The sequence below is a fragment of the Gadus chalcogrammus genome, chromosome 20 (genome assembly GCF_026213295.1).
Source record: "Gadus chalcogrammus isolate NIFS_2021 chromosome 20, NIFS_Gcha_1.0, whole genome shotgun sequence".
NCBI lineage: Eukaryota > Metazoa > Chordata > Actinopteri > Gadiformes > Gadidae > Gadus > Gadus chalcogrammus.
The window spans coordinates 4,226,280-4,241,445 of NC_079431.1; the positions used below are offsets into that span (position 1 = coordinate 4,226,280).

The 15,166-nt window shown below is 47.4% G+C and overlaps 1 protein-coding gene across 3 annotated transcripts; it reads right to left on the reverse strand.

Moving 5' to 3' along the window:
• Positions 1-3,140: 3,140 nt before the first annotated feature.
• Positions 3,141-15,166, reverse strand: LOC130373445 (speckle-type POZ protein-like A). Of its 3 annotated transcripts, none has more exons than XM_056579947.1 (12): positions 14,955-15,165; positions 13,708-13,789; positions 12,392-12,519; positions 10,318-10,439; positions 9,955-10,106; positions 9,682-9,809; positions 7,046-7,223; positions 5,520-5,575; positions 5,170-5,292; positions 4,495-4,637; positions 4,275-4,328; positions 3,141-3,453 (listed from the first exon to the last, which is right to left on the reverse strand). In XM_056579947.1, the coding sequence occupies exons 3-12, from the start codon at positions 12,467-12,469 to the stop codon at positions 3,309-3,311; spliced, it is 1,179 nt and encodes a 392-aa protein (XP_056435922.1). In that variant the 5' UTR covers positions 12,470-12,519; positions 13,708-13,789; positions 14,955-15,165; the 3' UTR covers positions 3,141-3,308. The 3 variants fall into 3 exon arrangements, with proteins under 3 accessions (XP_056435922.1, XP_056435923.1, XP_056435921.1); XM_056579948.1 differs by lacking the exon at positions 14,955-15,165 and adding an exon at positions 14,709-14,946; XM_056579946.1 differs by lacking the exon at positions 13,708-13,789 and having other exon boundaries at positions 14,955-15,166.

A 15,166-nucleotide genomic window follows, 5' to 3' on the forward strand; every position in this document is an offset into this window, starting at 1 on the left:
AATGTGCATGGTCAATTTGTCCGTTTTTTTTAGTGGATTGAGATAAAATATTTTTCATTGTTTTAAATGAAAGAATTATGAAAATATGGTGTATGGTAATTAAGCATAGGCCCTTTTAAAAGGGTCTATGCTTATTGTAATTTGTAGATCAAAACCTAGCAGAAAAGATTTTGGATTCTGATGCTCTGGCGGAGGAAAAAAAACGAAATGAATAGTCTTGTTGGATCTCTTCAAACAAGCACCAATGAAAGACCAACTCAAAACAAACAATTCCCTCCAATGGTTTAAACGTGTACTGCAGAAAGAAGAAGCTAGGGTTTAATCGGTTTGCGATTCCTTGTTAACCAGCCTCCTACCGTGGATGGCCTTTGCGGGATGGAGGTGGGTCTACCAGTCGGGGAGAGCCACAGACGCACCCATATCAGCCTTACTCTGGTCTCCAGCTATGGAGACCAGAGTGAGGCTGATATGAGTGCGTCTTTGGAGCTCTGAGCGGTAGACCCACCTCCCAACTCTGGGCTATGGAGACCAGAGTGAGGCTGATAGGAGTGCGTCTGTGGAGCTCTGACCGGTAGAGCCTCTAAATAGCTGGATACCGGGGGGCTCGTGTGTAGGTAGCATGGAGAGGGAGCGGGGGGGGGGGGGGTGGGGGAGGCAGAGATAAATGGCGCAGTCAGGGAGGGGGTGTGCTTTAGTGCAGATGATATCTGGGCGTTATTCCGTGGGTCTGTGGAGCGAGAGTGCGAGATGGGCGTCTCCAAGCAGCTCCTTCAGAAGACGTCTCTGTTCCGAGGAGAGTGCCATGGTCGTTCTCTGATTAGTCTATTCATGAAATAATACAAACCTCACTGTGTGCGTTTTTTAATAGTTCTGCTAATGCCCCAATTAGCGGTAATGCCGTTTAAAACCTCTGTCTGTTTAGAGGCGCGAGTCAACACTATCACATTTTACTAAAGTAGATTTCATTTTTCATGCCTTTTTTGAAAGGTTGGTATGTTCAGCTACATTTAAAAAACAATCGCAGTTAATCATGCGCTTGTAATAAAAAACACATGCGTAAATGTCCTTTATTATGCAATGTGAATGAAATGTCATGAAACTTAACCTAGTTTGGTTAGAAAAGGGCGTTTTCTGGCTTTCTTACCGGAACCTACAGCGCAAAAAATTAAAAGGGGGTCATGATTTAATCCTCATTGTGACATTTGTGAACGACTGCAGTGAAGACACGGCGGTCTCCGAAAGGCTAAATGAAGCCTGACGCCATCATCTCTGAACATGACGCAACCGGATTTGAAAACCGTTGTTCCGGATATACATTTAAAAAGAAAACGGGCCAATCCATACTGCTGGAAAAAAAGTTTTAATGGGTTAATGCAGGCATTCTTGCAGACAACTTCACGTTTTTTTTCCTCTTCCAAAAAAAAAAAAAAAAGTTCCAACAACATCGTGACACTGGACCGTGAGTAACGCCATTCATAAACGGATGCTACTCTGTTAATTTACAACATCTTCCAAAGCGCCGTTCATACCATACTTTGTAAGGAAACAAGGTGGATTAACAGGTAACCAGATAAACACCCCCCCCCCCTCCCACCGCCCGTCCACACACATAAGTACAAGGCTCCAAGAGTAGTGATGCTCAGCATCCTATACAAACCCAAGCAGGTTGGAGTCAACGGTTCCCCCCCCCAACCCGGCCCCCCCCCCCCCCCACACATTATCCATTCTCCTCTTCGTTCTGCACAAGTTATTCCGATCGTTGCAGAGAAATGTTGGCTTTAAGAAAAACGGAACAAAAACCATAAATCGGTACGAGAACACCTTTTTTTTTTCAACAGCACATGACCATGCATTAGACTCTCCATTTTTTTTTGTTAACCACAATATATCGAGTATATAATATTCGCAAGTTGGTAATACTATGGAAAGCTAAATTCTCTGGAAAATTTTATCTATAGCAGTTCACAGACCTATGTTTCTGGATTATATGTCAAATAGAACGGGTAAATAGTCCCCATATTCGTCCAATGGTTTTAAAGAGAACACCGGAAACCAAACCTCAGACCTACAGGTGAAAACCAGCTTGCTCCTGCTGCTCACTGCAAGCAAAAGCATTGCTCTGATTGGCTGAAGCTGCTGCCGGGGGGGGGGGGATGTCCCTTAAGTTAAGTGACACCACACGGCACCACTTTGAGCCAATCAGAATCCACCGTCGCACTAGCTTCGTTGCGAGTCCTGGGGTTTGATTTGAGTGTTGACTCTTTAAATAAAATGAAAAAACAAAAATTAGACCAGGGGCCCCGAGTATTGACATCACTGCCATACGTAGAAATTAATCGTCAACACAGGGTCTTTAGGACACTGGGTTGTTATTGTGGTCTCCCTCCCCCCCCCCCCCCCACCCCAAAAAATACACATCTGAACATACTGTCTTTTACACTGGTCTTCTGAAGATGGTTCAAATTGTCATTTACATAGAAATGGTGCCATCAATATGGGGCATACTCATCTTTTTAAAAAGTGTAAAGAGTTGACCTTGCACTGAAAAGCGTTCGCTCACGACGTTTCATTTGTTGTTGTTTTCTTTTGTTTGTGGATAATGTCTAGTCTCAAAACGGGCTAAACATTAGAAATATATAATATCTTCCCATTTTCATCAAACCCTTTGATGCGTATAGAACTTCATATGAAAAAAAGACTATCCATGGGAACTAGTGCAATCTGGAGGAGGCCTGGTCACGGGGACAAGGCAGGCACAGAGAAAAATAGACAAAGGGTCTCTAGACGCGCTCCAGAGCAATGGCAGATATATATTAAGGCCATTTTGAAAGTAAGTGGAAATCAAAAAAAAAAACAAAGGAAGAAAAAAACAAAAAAAAAAACAGCAGAAGAACACGCCTCTCTTTCCCGGACCGGAGAGGTTCCCGCCGGGAACGGCCGGAACGAGACAACGGAACGCCGCTGCGGAACGAATCCCATCCCTCTCTCGCCCTCACCTTCCGTGTCACGTGCGCGTCCGTCCGTCCGTCCGTCCGTCCGTCCGTCCGTCCGTCCGAACCGATACTTCACTCGTACTGTACTCTTGTTGCCGGGGTGGGGGGGGTGGCCCCCCGCCTCCCCCCCCCCCCCCCCCCCCCCACTGTGGTGTTGTGTGGTGGAACAGAGCTCTGACCTCAAGTCCGTCCCCGGCCACGTCCTCCGCGCGTCACTCCTCCAGTAAAAAAAGTCCTACAGGGCCACAGGCTGGGGCTGGGTGTGGTGGTGGGGGGTGGTGGTGGTGGTGGTGCTGCCGGGGGAGCCGGGGTCGGTCACGACTGTTTTAGGCGCTTCCGGGGCAGACCGAAGGGGGGGCATTGTGCGGACGCCAGGGCGCGGAAGGCCTCTGCCACGAGGTGCGGGTGGGACTGGATCATGGACTTCCAGCCCGCCGTCTCCATGATGTCCGTGGCGTGGCTGCAGGGGACAGACGGCAGGACGTCAGCGAGGAGAACAGGGCTGGGGGGCTAGGCTGAGGCCCGGTTCTCGTCGCGGGGCCCCCGGCGAGGAACACTGGGTCCCCGACGAGGGACTGGGCAGCCCCCCCGACGAGGAACCGGGCCCACCGACGAGGAACCCGGGGCCCCACCGACGAGGAACCGGGCCCCCCCGAAGAGGGACTGGGCAGCCCCCCCGACGAGGAACCCGGGGCCCCACAGACGAGGAACCCGAGTCCCACCGACGAGGAACCCGGGGCCCCACCGACGAGGAACCCGGGGCCCCACCGACGAGGAACCCGGGCCCCCACCGACGAGGAACCTGTAGCCCCACCGACGAGGAACCGGGCCCCCTGGCGAGGAACCGGGCCCCCCGACACTCAATGACCACAGACGTCAAAATCAGATGAAATTAACAGCTCACTGGTGTGTCGCATGAGGAACCACGTCCGCTAAGCTCCCACTGAGAGGGCCCACCTCAAGGTGTCCTACCGCCACAACATGCTAGATCAAACTTTCATTTAAAACAGCGCGTTCCTGGCAGAATAGCTCTCAAATTATTCCCCGCTTACCCCCTCCCTCCGCCCCCCCCCCTCCCCCAGGTATGAGTCTATTAATAAAGCGACGATCCAGGAGATAGGGTGGACGACTCGCGGAACGAGCCGAGGCGCGCGGCGCGCTAGAGTGTGCCGGAGCTCGCAGGGAGAAAAGGGGAGAGGATTCTAATGCATTCGGGTCGGGGGAACCGAGATAAGAGACCCGTTATTAATCTTGTGTCACTTCTATCAGCTAATTACATACTTGCTATTCCAGTTCTTCCCATCTTTACAGCCCAGCTGTCTCAGGACACTGCACCTATGGCGGCGAGATAAAAAGGTAAGCATTCAAGACTGGTAAACAGAAATGGCAGCAGAAATTTATCACAGGGAGTTTTTTTTGGCCCCCTTTTGGGGGGAGGGGGGGGGCGGGCGGGGGGGGGGTTGGGAGGAGGGGGAAGGGGAGAGGAGGAGGAGACACTTGCCTGTTGATAAAATCTATGGCTTGTGCTTTGAGCTGCTCAGCGCTGTGCAGGTCTGCCAGGATGAGGGTGTCCGCCACGTTCTCCACCGAGAGGCTGTTGCACAGGGCCTCCTCGCACATGACCTTTAAACGCTCCAGAGCGTACTGGGAAGAGGAGTGGGGGGGAGAGGGGGACATTTCTGAGGTCAGGGCTGGGCCAAGGAACCGGAGTGCCGTACAGTTTGACATTTTAAACCCACACAGCAGCGACAGAGTTTCCTTTTAAAGAAGCAAAAAAAAAGAACAAAGTCAAGGCAAACAACTCCACTTGGGGGAAAACTATGCAGCGGGTGCCGCAGTGTTTGAAGTCTGCTGTTCTGTTTCGTATCAGGCAGTGTTTATTTGGGTGGTGGTGGTGCTGTAATGTATGGAAAACAAAGGCCTGAGAAGCAACACCTTCGGCTAAGCGTCTGTGAACAGAAGTGTGTCGAGTCCGAGTCATGCGCACGCAAAATCAAGCGCTATTTGACGGCAAAACATTAGCCCGGATGACGAGGTACCAAGAGAAGCCACCTGCTGAATATAAAACAAAGAAATCGGCACGGGATTTAATGAATAAAACAAGCAGCATCTACGTCCGATAAGCTACGTGCTCGATCAAGGTCTGGTCCGCATCGCGCCTGGGAGCCATGCTTACTTTATCGGCCGCCGCGAGCAGGTTATCGGCCATTTTCTCGAGGTTGGGCGCTTTGCCGGTGTAGATGAAGCCCATCATCTCTTTGAAGACGTCAGGGTCCACGTCGCTGATGTCAACACGGTTCTGGGGAGAAGCAGTCGATACTAGATTAGAAAAAAAAACCTCAAAGAAATGTTCCAATCCAAAAGAAGGTAGGAGGGGGGGGGGGGGGGAAAGGCACAAGCTCAGAGTGTACTAATCGATATGATTTCGGCACAATAAATTCAGCCTCAGCCGAGCGGTTATAGTGAATTGCAATAAATCGAGGAGAGTAACACGAGAGAAATATAAAATAGTTAATGTCACCTCACCTTTTTACTCTCTTCCATTTCATGTTCAAACATTGCATTGAAAACCGGGGATCGCGCTGTAAGGAAAACATGAACGACAGTAAGTACATTTCCATTAACAATCAAAAAGGGAATTAGGACATTAATCAATCGATCAATACCGAAAATGAATGAATGAGGAGTTGACCATGCCTGAAACAGCGTGTACTCTGCAAAGACCAATCGGGGCATCGCCAACGACAACCCACGTTCGTGACATCAAATGTCCTCATGTCAAACACCGAGAAATAGGACAAATTCTAATTAAACGCTCCTTAAATCCTCCAAATCTGTCCCTGATTTGTCTCTTAATCTGCCATCCGCCTGGGGCCCTGCTGGCCCGAACAGCTGCCACCGTGTCTAACACGGAGGGCCCCTGATGGAGGGGTCTCTAGCCGGGCTCGGGCCCCTGAAGAGGGCCCGGGAGCTGGGATTAAAGCCTGCGGCAGAGGCCTCTGCTGCTGCCCCCCCGCCCAGGGACAGGGAGGCTCCCCGCGGGGGGGGCTTATCAGGGGCCGAACACGCTCCGACAGAGAGGCGGGACGCTGCCACAGGAGGACAGCACGGGGCCCCGCTGGGACGACGCGCGTTACGCAGAGTCATGCAACCGTTTGTCTCCCCTTTATCTCCCTCTCTACGTCACCAACACCAGGGGTCTGGGTTTGAAGTGTCTGCCTAGACTTTAAATCATACAATCCCATGAAGGAGATGTTGTTGTTTTTTTGCCGGATATTGATTTCATCTTTTATTTAAGACCTTAGGAATAGCAAGTTTTCTCAAAGAGCCGGAGAACTCACCGTTTCGGCTGGAATTTGAATTTTTGTAAAATTAGCGAAGTTGTATATGGAATGCGCTATAGGCGTTATGCTGAGAAGCTTAACCCCCACTCCGGCGCAGACATCAAAATAAAACGCACCTCCAAAACCATTCCGTAGCCTTATACTACAATTATCGGAGAGGCTTAGTCCTCTCCAACCTCGCACAAACACCTCGCTCCTTCGTCGTGACGAAGGGTATACTTCAGGAAGCTTGGTGTCCGATCTGCGTCCGATCAAACCGAAACAGACCCGTGGCGTTTTGGGCTCAATGGCTCTTCAACTCAACCAGCATGGCACTTCAGTAATTCGCTGCACCACATATTTAAACTTCAACACCATACTAAGGAAGCCGTCTTGATTACTAATCTGTCTGTCTGCAAACACAAAACCAACAGCATGTGTGGAAAAAAAGAGATATACATAAACTGGTGTCAGCAGATCTGACATCAGGTGTCCGTGGAACACCTGCGCCTTCCCTGCTCGCCGTGAGGGCTGGTGAGGGAGGTGGGGTGTGAGGAGGAGGAGGAGTGTGAGACGGAGGTGGAGGAGGAGGCGGAGGAGGAGATGGAGGTGGGGTGTGAGCAGGAGGAGGAGTGTGAGATGGAGGCGGAGGTGGATATGGGGTATGACGAGGAGGAGGAGTATGAGACGGAGGTGGAGGAGGAGGTGGAGAATCGATGAGGGTCTTGCCTGCCAGGATGGATTTGTGGGCCTTGAACTCCTGCCCCCCCACGTAGAGGCTGCAGTCGGTGAAGCGCGAGCACTCCCACAGGTTGCCCAGGTCGTCAGACAGCTGGCACTCGGGTACCTTCAGCATGTTCATGTTGGACTGGCCCGAGATGTTGACCGAGTCCTGAACCACGCTCACCTGTGGGGGGGGGGGAGGGAGGGCAACACGCACACGTCAAACTATTGTCTAAAGAATCAAGATAAGGTGAGGAAATTGTGTTACGCCTCGCGCCCACTGCCTCCATCCGTTGACTGATCCCCGTTGACTTTGAATGGGGACGGACGCGCAATGCATTGTGGATCCGTGCGCTCCGTTGGAGGCTTCGGCTCCGTCATAAAGTTGAAAAATGTTCCAACTTTTTCGGCAGTGACGGATCCGTCATCCAATCAGATCGCGTATGCACATTTAAGCACTGTGACGCTACTCGGGCTCTGACGACCCTGGAAAGCTCCCCCATCCATTAGCCACGCCTTCTGACGTCCTTTGATTGACGGTGCAGTGGGCACGAGGCGTTAGAAAGGTCATTCTAAACAGCCGGTTTTTATCCCGCTGGGAGCGTCGAGTACTACTAATTTTCAATTTTCGAAACGGCAATCGGTTAGGTGGGAACACCAGGATGTAACAGATCTTAATTGTGAAAACCAATTGTAACCCAGATTAATTCATTTTAGCTGAAATACCCAATTAACATTGAGGAGACAATCGATCTCCAATTTCAACCTAATTGGTTTATGAAATTGCCTATTTCTCCGGAAATGTGGAACCTACAACAGCAGCCGTGCTCAGGTTGGCTGTCAGTAAGTCCTGGCATTAATGTCATTTCAATCTTAATGAGGGGGGCACCTCGTTTATCCTGCCCCTTGAAAAGATACATTTCAGCAAACAGTTATTCTTCTTGACACATTGAATCCAATTATTTGTTATAAGTGCTATTAGTGACAAGGTAAATTATGTCGGGGGGGGGGGGGGGGGGGGCGTGAACTTTGCTCAGCAAAAGATTTCCACTGAAGCAAACAGCTACAACACAATGATATTTAAAAGGCCTTCCGTCTCAACATCGGATCCTGCCGACACTGGAAATGTAATGCCAATGTGTTTTCAGACAACAAGTCGGGCTAAATAACAGAATGTAACCTCTATCTGAACAGAAACATGTTATGCCTGGAGCACTTGCCAATTAAAACAGAAGAAAGATTCAGTAAATGGTGTCACATTGCTGATGTTAAACAAGTATATATATATCCAACGCAACTAAACCCAGATCAAATGGTCCTCTAAACCGTAGTCTGCTTAAGAGACAGAACAAACAAGGCTGGTGTCTAGACTAACAACACAAAAGACACAGAATCTATTCGACTGCCGTCTCAAGCAGAGCCTTCACCACTCATAGAAATGTCAGGCTCCTAATAATGCTGAGCATATTTTTCCTCTGCTTATTACAGTCCTTTGCACAGTCCTTTGCAAAGTGGTAAGGTCAACGTACCATCCGACACACCGCGGCGTGGGTCAGACGCGGGGAAGTCTGTGGAAATGTTTTGTCATAATAGAGAAGAGTTGGCAAGTGGAGCCACGTCGGAGGAGTTTGAATAACAAAAATCGCTCGGAGTGCTTTGCATGTGGCAACGTCTCACAGGGAAAGTTCTGACAACCGTTGGACAAATGTAAAACTTGAAACAAAATCAAAAAAAGACTAGGATAGATCATCTATTCATATAAAGCCAGCCACGTTTCAGACTGATGCGCTTCCTTTTAACAAAACAGACAATTAACGTCTGGAAGCTAACCGCAGTCACATGTATGTCACCCGCGCAGCCGAGGAATTCGTAGCTTTCCCTTTCTTGTTATGAGCTCTGATCAACGAGCTACGAATGTGGACCGGCGCTGCCAAGACGCGTGGAGGTTCTGCCCTCCCAGGGAGAGCGAGGTTCTGCCCTCCCAGGGAGAGCGCAGTGCTGCGGACGCCTCGGAGCCGACACGGCGGGGAAGGTCGGCACGGCAAGAACACTGACCTTCCTTCGTTTGTGCAACTTCAGAGTAAAAGAAAGAATTTAAGATATCCTCAGCATATTGGTTCTCTGCCCTGAAGCGAACGACCGCAGCGTTTCTTAGTGGATTCTTTTTTGATGACTTAAAAAAAAAACAGCAACAGCTGTCTGTCTGTGTCTATGATTGAATGTGGCCATAACATTGACACTTCATTTGAAAATGAATAAGATGAGTTTGCCTTTCCAACCAAAAAGGTTGTGGCAGGAGTATTCGCACGATTTCAGTGCTAATAAAAATGCACTAGACCAAAACAGACAAACATCACACAGCCAAGCAGCATTAGTAGTGTATGACAAATTACACATGAAACGCGACCAAAGCCTTAACAGCCATGTTCTACCTCACAGTCATCAATTTGGCGGAGGGGGGGAGAAAGCAGAACATTTTGTTCAGGAGGTGGAGGAAAATCAAATTTTTTAAAATGAGTACTTTTGTTTTGTGCTTCGCAACAAGAAAAGGCTGCAACAATTATCAAGCGGAGATGGGCTCCATTATTCTCATTCAGCTCGGGCCGAATAAAGGAAATCCTACGTAGAAACCCGACAATTACCTCGCAGAACAATGTGAGCTTGTCATCCGGCAGGAGTCCGTTGGCCTCGTCTAGCAGGAAGTCCCTCCTAATGAACTTCTTGAAGCCCCAGTCCTTGCCCTGGACAAAGCGGTACGCTCTTTGGCTTTCTGCGGCGGCGACAAAGGAAAAAAACACCAATCACACACACACGCCGAGGGCAGGCGCATTTCCCCCCGCGAGTCAAACGCAGAAAAACAAAAACCCAAAACGGGGGGGGGGGGGGCAACAATGGAACCGTGCGGCGCTGCTCACCCATCGCCTTTGTCTCCTCCCGCTTGGCGTTGAGCAGGGAGAACTTGAACTTGGCCCTGACTTCGCTTTTCGGACAGCTCACGAGTAGTAAATACAACGACAGGTAATCCTTGCTTTCGTCGTCCAGTCCCTTGGGGTTGACTCGCAAACACCTGTCGAAAGAGAAGAGATAAAAGTATTTGTTAGGGTTACGGACCAAAACAAACAACAAAAAGGAATAAATGCTTCAAATCACAGGTACGATAAGCCCGCATGGGGTGAGAGCCAGTGCTGCGGCGGAGCCTTGAGGGACTTAAGTCTGAATCATTATTGAGGCTGATAACCGCATGGATTCCAGAGAGCTGCTTTAGCCGGGATACCAACCATTTCATCTTGTCGTTAGGGCCGGAGGAGAACGTTGAGCTCTTCAACACTTCGCCCATCTCTTCTCGGCAAAAGCTGAAGTTGTTGATGGTCCACATGTAGGAAAACTTCACTACTTTTACCTGGGGAGGAAAGAAGGGGAATCACTGAGAGCCAGGTTAGCTGAACAGAGGGCTAAATATGAGAGCTAGCTGAGCAGAGGGCTAACCATGCGCGCTAACTGAGAAGAGGGCTACACATGATAGCAAACAGAGCAGAAGGCTAAACCTGAGCTTACCGAGCAGAGCCAACACATAAAGTATCATGCCGCAAAGGGCTAACCATGACAGCTAACTGAGCAGAAGGCGAAACATTAGAGCTAACTGAGGAGGGGGCTAAATAATGGAGCTAACTGAGCCAGGGGCTTAACTTAAGAGCTAACTAAACAGAGGGCTATAAGACCAAACCGAGCAGAGAGCTAAAACAAGAGCGCTAACTGAGCAGGCAGCTGAACAGGGCCAAATGAAGTCCTCATCACATTGTGATAAACCGTTTTGAGAAAAGCAATCAACAAGCTAGGCACTAAAATGTAAACACAGTACAAGCTTTGTCCACATCTGTTTGTCTTTTGTACAGCAGAGACCTAACTGGGGTGCGTTTAATGGAAGAAATATGCAGGTTTGGCCAGGCCACCGACTTTAAAAAGTGATAAAACACAAGTCTAGACTACGTTTGTGCTGATGATCCAGTAACCCTGCATTCTTCATTCAGACGAACCTCAGGCTCTACTGTTACAACCTGCGATGCTAACCTGCTCTGCCAGATGTAATATTATTGATACTTGTGACTTTGGGGAGATGCTCAGACAACTAAGGCGTGGTCACGGAAAAGTGGTGAATGTTGTGTTGAGGAACAAATATTTTTGTTTAGGGTGAGCGGGGCGTGACTGGGGCTGAGAACGACTACTACTGTGGGTTTGTGCACTTGGCGAGCTCTGTGGGAGGAAACGCTCTGGCCCAACAGATGTTTACACCGTGGTCCCATATGGTAACACGTAAACAGAGTGATCACTCAACCAGTCTTTGATAGGTCTCCAGAGGATTCAGTCTGAACCACGCCAAGTCTTCTGTGTGTCACGCTAGGAGACCATGAATTGAAGACTAGCCTAACCGCAAAAATAAGTTTTAACCAAACGTGATTCTTCCAAATCAATGCAACCTAACATTTAAAGCTACAACACACAGCTTGACATCAGGTTTAGTAACTTTTGCATGATCAAATTGAATCCTGCAGCACCAAATAAGATTCCTCATGTATTGTCCCGGTTAAAGCCTAAAGTAAATATGTAGTTTCACAGAGATGAGATAAGCTGTGAATTCTGAGTAGTAAACTTCTGTTTACTCAGTACCCAGGGTTGGTTTGATCGAGTCTTGTATTTTGAATTCTCTTGCGACAGTCCACTCACTGTGCTGGAAACAATTGAAAAAAAAATTGAGAGAAATCTTAAAATACCATCACTTTATAGATAATACCTACCGCTTTAAATAACTACTCCCTGATTCAAACCGTAACTTTGAATCCCACTTCCTGTTTGTATATAATTACAAAAAAAAGGCTTCAAATACACTTGTGTATAAGCCCTTAGCATCAGCATCAACAATCTTCACAACAGTTGAAAACTTGATGCTTCCTGTGCAAACGCCTACACCAGAAGCACCATCGCAAGTAAGAGTGAAAGTAAAGTAATGTGTATGTATATTACAACAAATGTTCCCTGAAAAATTGTATAAGAAACAAGAATAAAAATAGAACCATCATCAAATTCAATTTGTTTAAAAACAAAACAAAGCCAAGCCCATACAGACATTGATCCCCATGAAGAAGAATCAGGACAGCTGCCTAACAATGACAGGAAACATTTACTCGGCCAACTAAACACCGTCACCCATTCTCCCTCAGCCCTTTATAGTCTTTAGCTTCTCTAGTATCGCAATCTCGTTTCAAAGGCTTGAAGAGAGTTCAAGGACCAGGCGCGGGCCTGGCGTCGGGGGCGTGTGATGAGGTTTTGTGAGCCCGGTGGAGGAGTGTTGCTTACCTGGGTGTAGCACCAGCTCTCCGCCACTGGGCCACTGGACATCTCCCCGGGCGGAGGGGGGGTGGGAACCCGTGACATCACCAGCTTAGAGGAGGCTGCTGACGTCCTTAAGACCTGTGCCACGTTACCTGGCAAGGAGAGACACCCCGGACATTATTGATTTACACAAACAAACGCACACAAACAAAGTAAATTAACACGCACAGGGCCGTCTCAACAACAGTGGTTTACTCTCAAAGCAAAACCAGAGCTCCAAAGGCACACTTTGCTCCCAGAAGTACATTACGGCAACAGGATGTGATTCATTTGAATGAAAAGTATTTTCATGCTGTCCACATGATCACACTTTGCAGATTGTTAACTGTTTAAGAGGTCCTTTGACAATCAGTGAACAGTCCCTGACAGCTAGTCAAACACTAAAGAGATGCATCTGTTATCAGCAGAATGGAGTCACCCACACCATTGATCTTTGAATGGTTTCAAACGAGTCACGATGCGCTCTACATGGTAACTCTTCTAAATATGACACTGTTCTTGAGTTAATGGGATTATCACAATGAGCTATGCCCACAGAGCTAAACTGATTCACAAGCAATGCCTACATAACTTCTGTATAACTGTATTGTCAGATACTGAAATGTGACATGTACTGCAGTGACATGCACTGCAGTCTACAGATTACAGAACAAAATCAGTAGTACACCGTTTTTATCAGGACAATATTAACCTATTGTACATGTTCAAGGTAATATCATAAGCTAGGAGCAATGACCAAAAGGCTCATCTAGTTATAAACATGAATTGCCTATAAACTCACCAAAAGACACCAACCCATCCTTTCTTCACTCACTAGAGCAGAGTAAAGTAAAATTGTGTCTTTCCCTGTTTGAAACCGTAAAATTAGCAAACGTGACAAACTATTGGGGACACGTTTGAATGTGTTGACCCAGAAAATGTGTGAAACGGAGATGAACCAAACGAGTATAGTTTGGCCTTTTACAAAAGAGAGGAAGTGCATAACCGGGCCTTGTGTTCACTATACAAGACTTCCAAATCGACACTGTCATGGGGAAAGGAAATGAGCACTGTTGATGGAATCAACGGCCAGTGCCCGCCAAGTAATTTCAAAAGCAGCATCGTCCAAAAGTAGAGAAGAACAATTGGCAAAAAGTAAACAGATCCCAAGGCATTTAACATTTGCAGTGTGTAGTCAGAGTCGTGTTAATGGTGGATTCTAGTTTCTACAAGAAAAATATTTGGCTTTTATGAAAACTTCCATTTACTTTTGGTATATTCAAATACATTTGGAAACATACCTCTGAGTGTTTGAAATGTACAAAGATTGGATTTAACTAAGGTATCGCTGGATGCTTCATGGTCTTGTCTCCAGATCCCACTCTATAATAAAAAATACATATTTAATAAACCTTTAACGTTACATAAACATTTTAACATAGTTCCAAACCACACATGTGATGATGTCCTTCATAAGTAGTGTCAACATCTTATGGAAATACCATGTTGTGTATGGCCTACTTGTTTACAGTAGTATACTTTTAAACGTAGCAACTACCATAAGGCTGTGACATTCGTAAATTGTGGTTTACAATGATGTTACCTCAGATGACCAGAATGCAATCTTAATGAACGCTTACAAAATGTCCATTTGGGTTAGCATCTCTCCCTGCCACGTTCACAAGCAAGTGATACTATCATCACCATAGCAGACACTTCCAAAACATTACAAAACAAATCCGATTGCAGGTTGAGTCCCATGTCAAACATATGGCCATCCTAATCCCACGTTATTATGCTAGTATGCATGTTAATAGCGACATTAGCTTTAGATATGTCTTGGGAGATGCAGTCGTGGGTATGATATAAGACAGCTATGATGACTGGTGAACGACCGAATAAAGAAAAAAAACAAATGATCATTACAGCCTAGGTTTGTAATTGGCTTCATAGGCTCATGTTTGCTCCATGTAGTGACACCCTGACAGGCCTGGACGAAAACATGTAATGAAAAGTCAAAGTTGACTAGCTGACGTTAGCTAGCATGCTAGCGCTAGTAGCCAGGTGCGGACAAGTTTAGCTTTATATCGTTTTATCGAAAAGTATGCCATTTCAAAGACAAGTGCAGACGTCAAACGTCTACATACAACAACTCTATTAAATGAAAAAAACGTTGCCAGCTGGTAAGCAGCTAACGTTTGTACTAGCTAGATGCTAGCCCCATCAACGCAGATCATCTGAACGTTAAAGCCTTCAGCTCCGTGGGAAATCACAGCCCTCAAATACAAATACACAAATACACCTTAATGGATCCTGGTGTTCACGACGAAACGAGAATGTAGGCGAACACCACGATCGAGAAGAAATGGGGGGCTCTCCATCCCGAGCTGGTATGGGCAGCTAGCTTACATTAGCACTCAGAGAGGAGCGAAACGCCACCGCTTACAGGTGGAAAAACAAGGCTAGCGGCGGCTAACTAGCGGCTAGCTGGAGCTAATGTATCCAAAGCAATTGCGAAAAGTTTAAAAAAGACGTTTTAACAACACACCTTTTATTATCATGCATCCTTATGTGTGAGCTAAAGCGTGTGGCTTCACATCACAGCGGCTTGTGTCATCGTCCGTTGTTTTGAACTGTTTCCACTCAGTCTCGCCACAAGCCTTCTTTGTCTTAGTAAAGGGGCTAAGTCTAGCTAGCTGGCTGCTGGAGATCTCACACACAAAAAAAAATGCCCTTACACTCAGCGCATGCGCGCTAACA

Coding starts and splice junctions, on each gene's coding strand:
- LOC130373445 (XM_056579946.1), bottom strand. Junction 10,440..12,391: donor AGAGCTGGTGCTACACCCAG/GTAAGCAACACT, acceptor TTTCCTCCCCAG/GTAAAAGTAGTGAAGTTTTC. Junction 5,293..5,519: donor AAATGGAAGAGAGTAAAAAG/GTGAGGTGACAT, acceptor GCTTCTCCCCAG/AACCGTGTTGACATCAGCGA.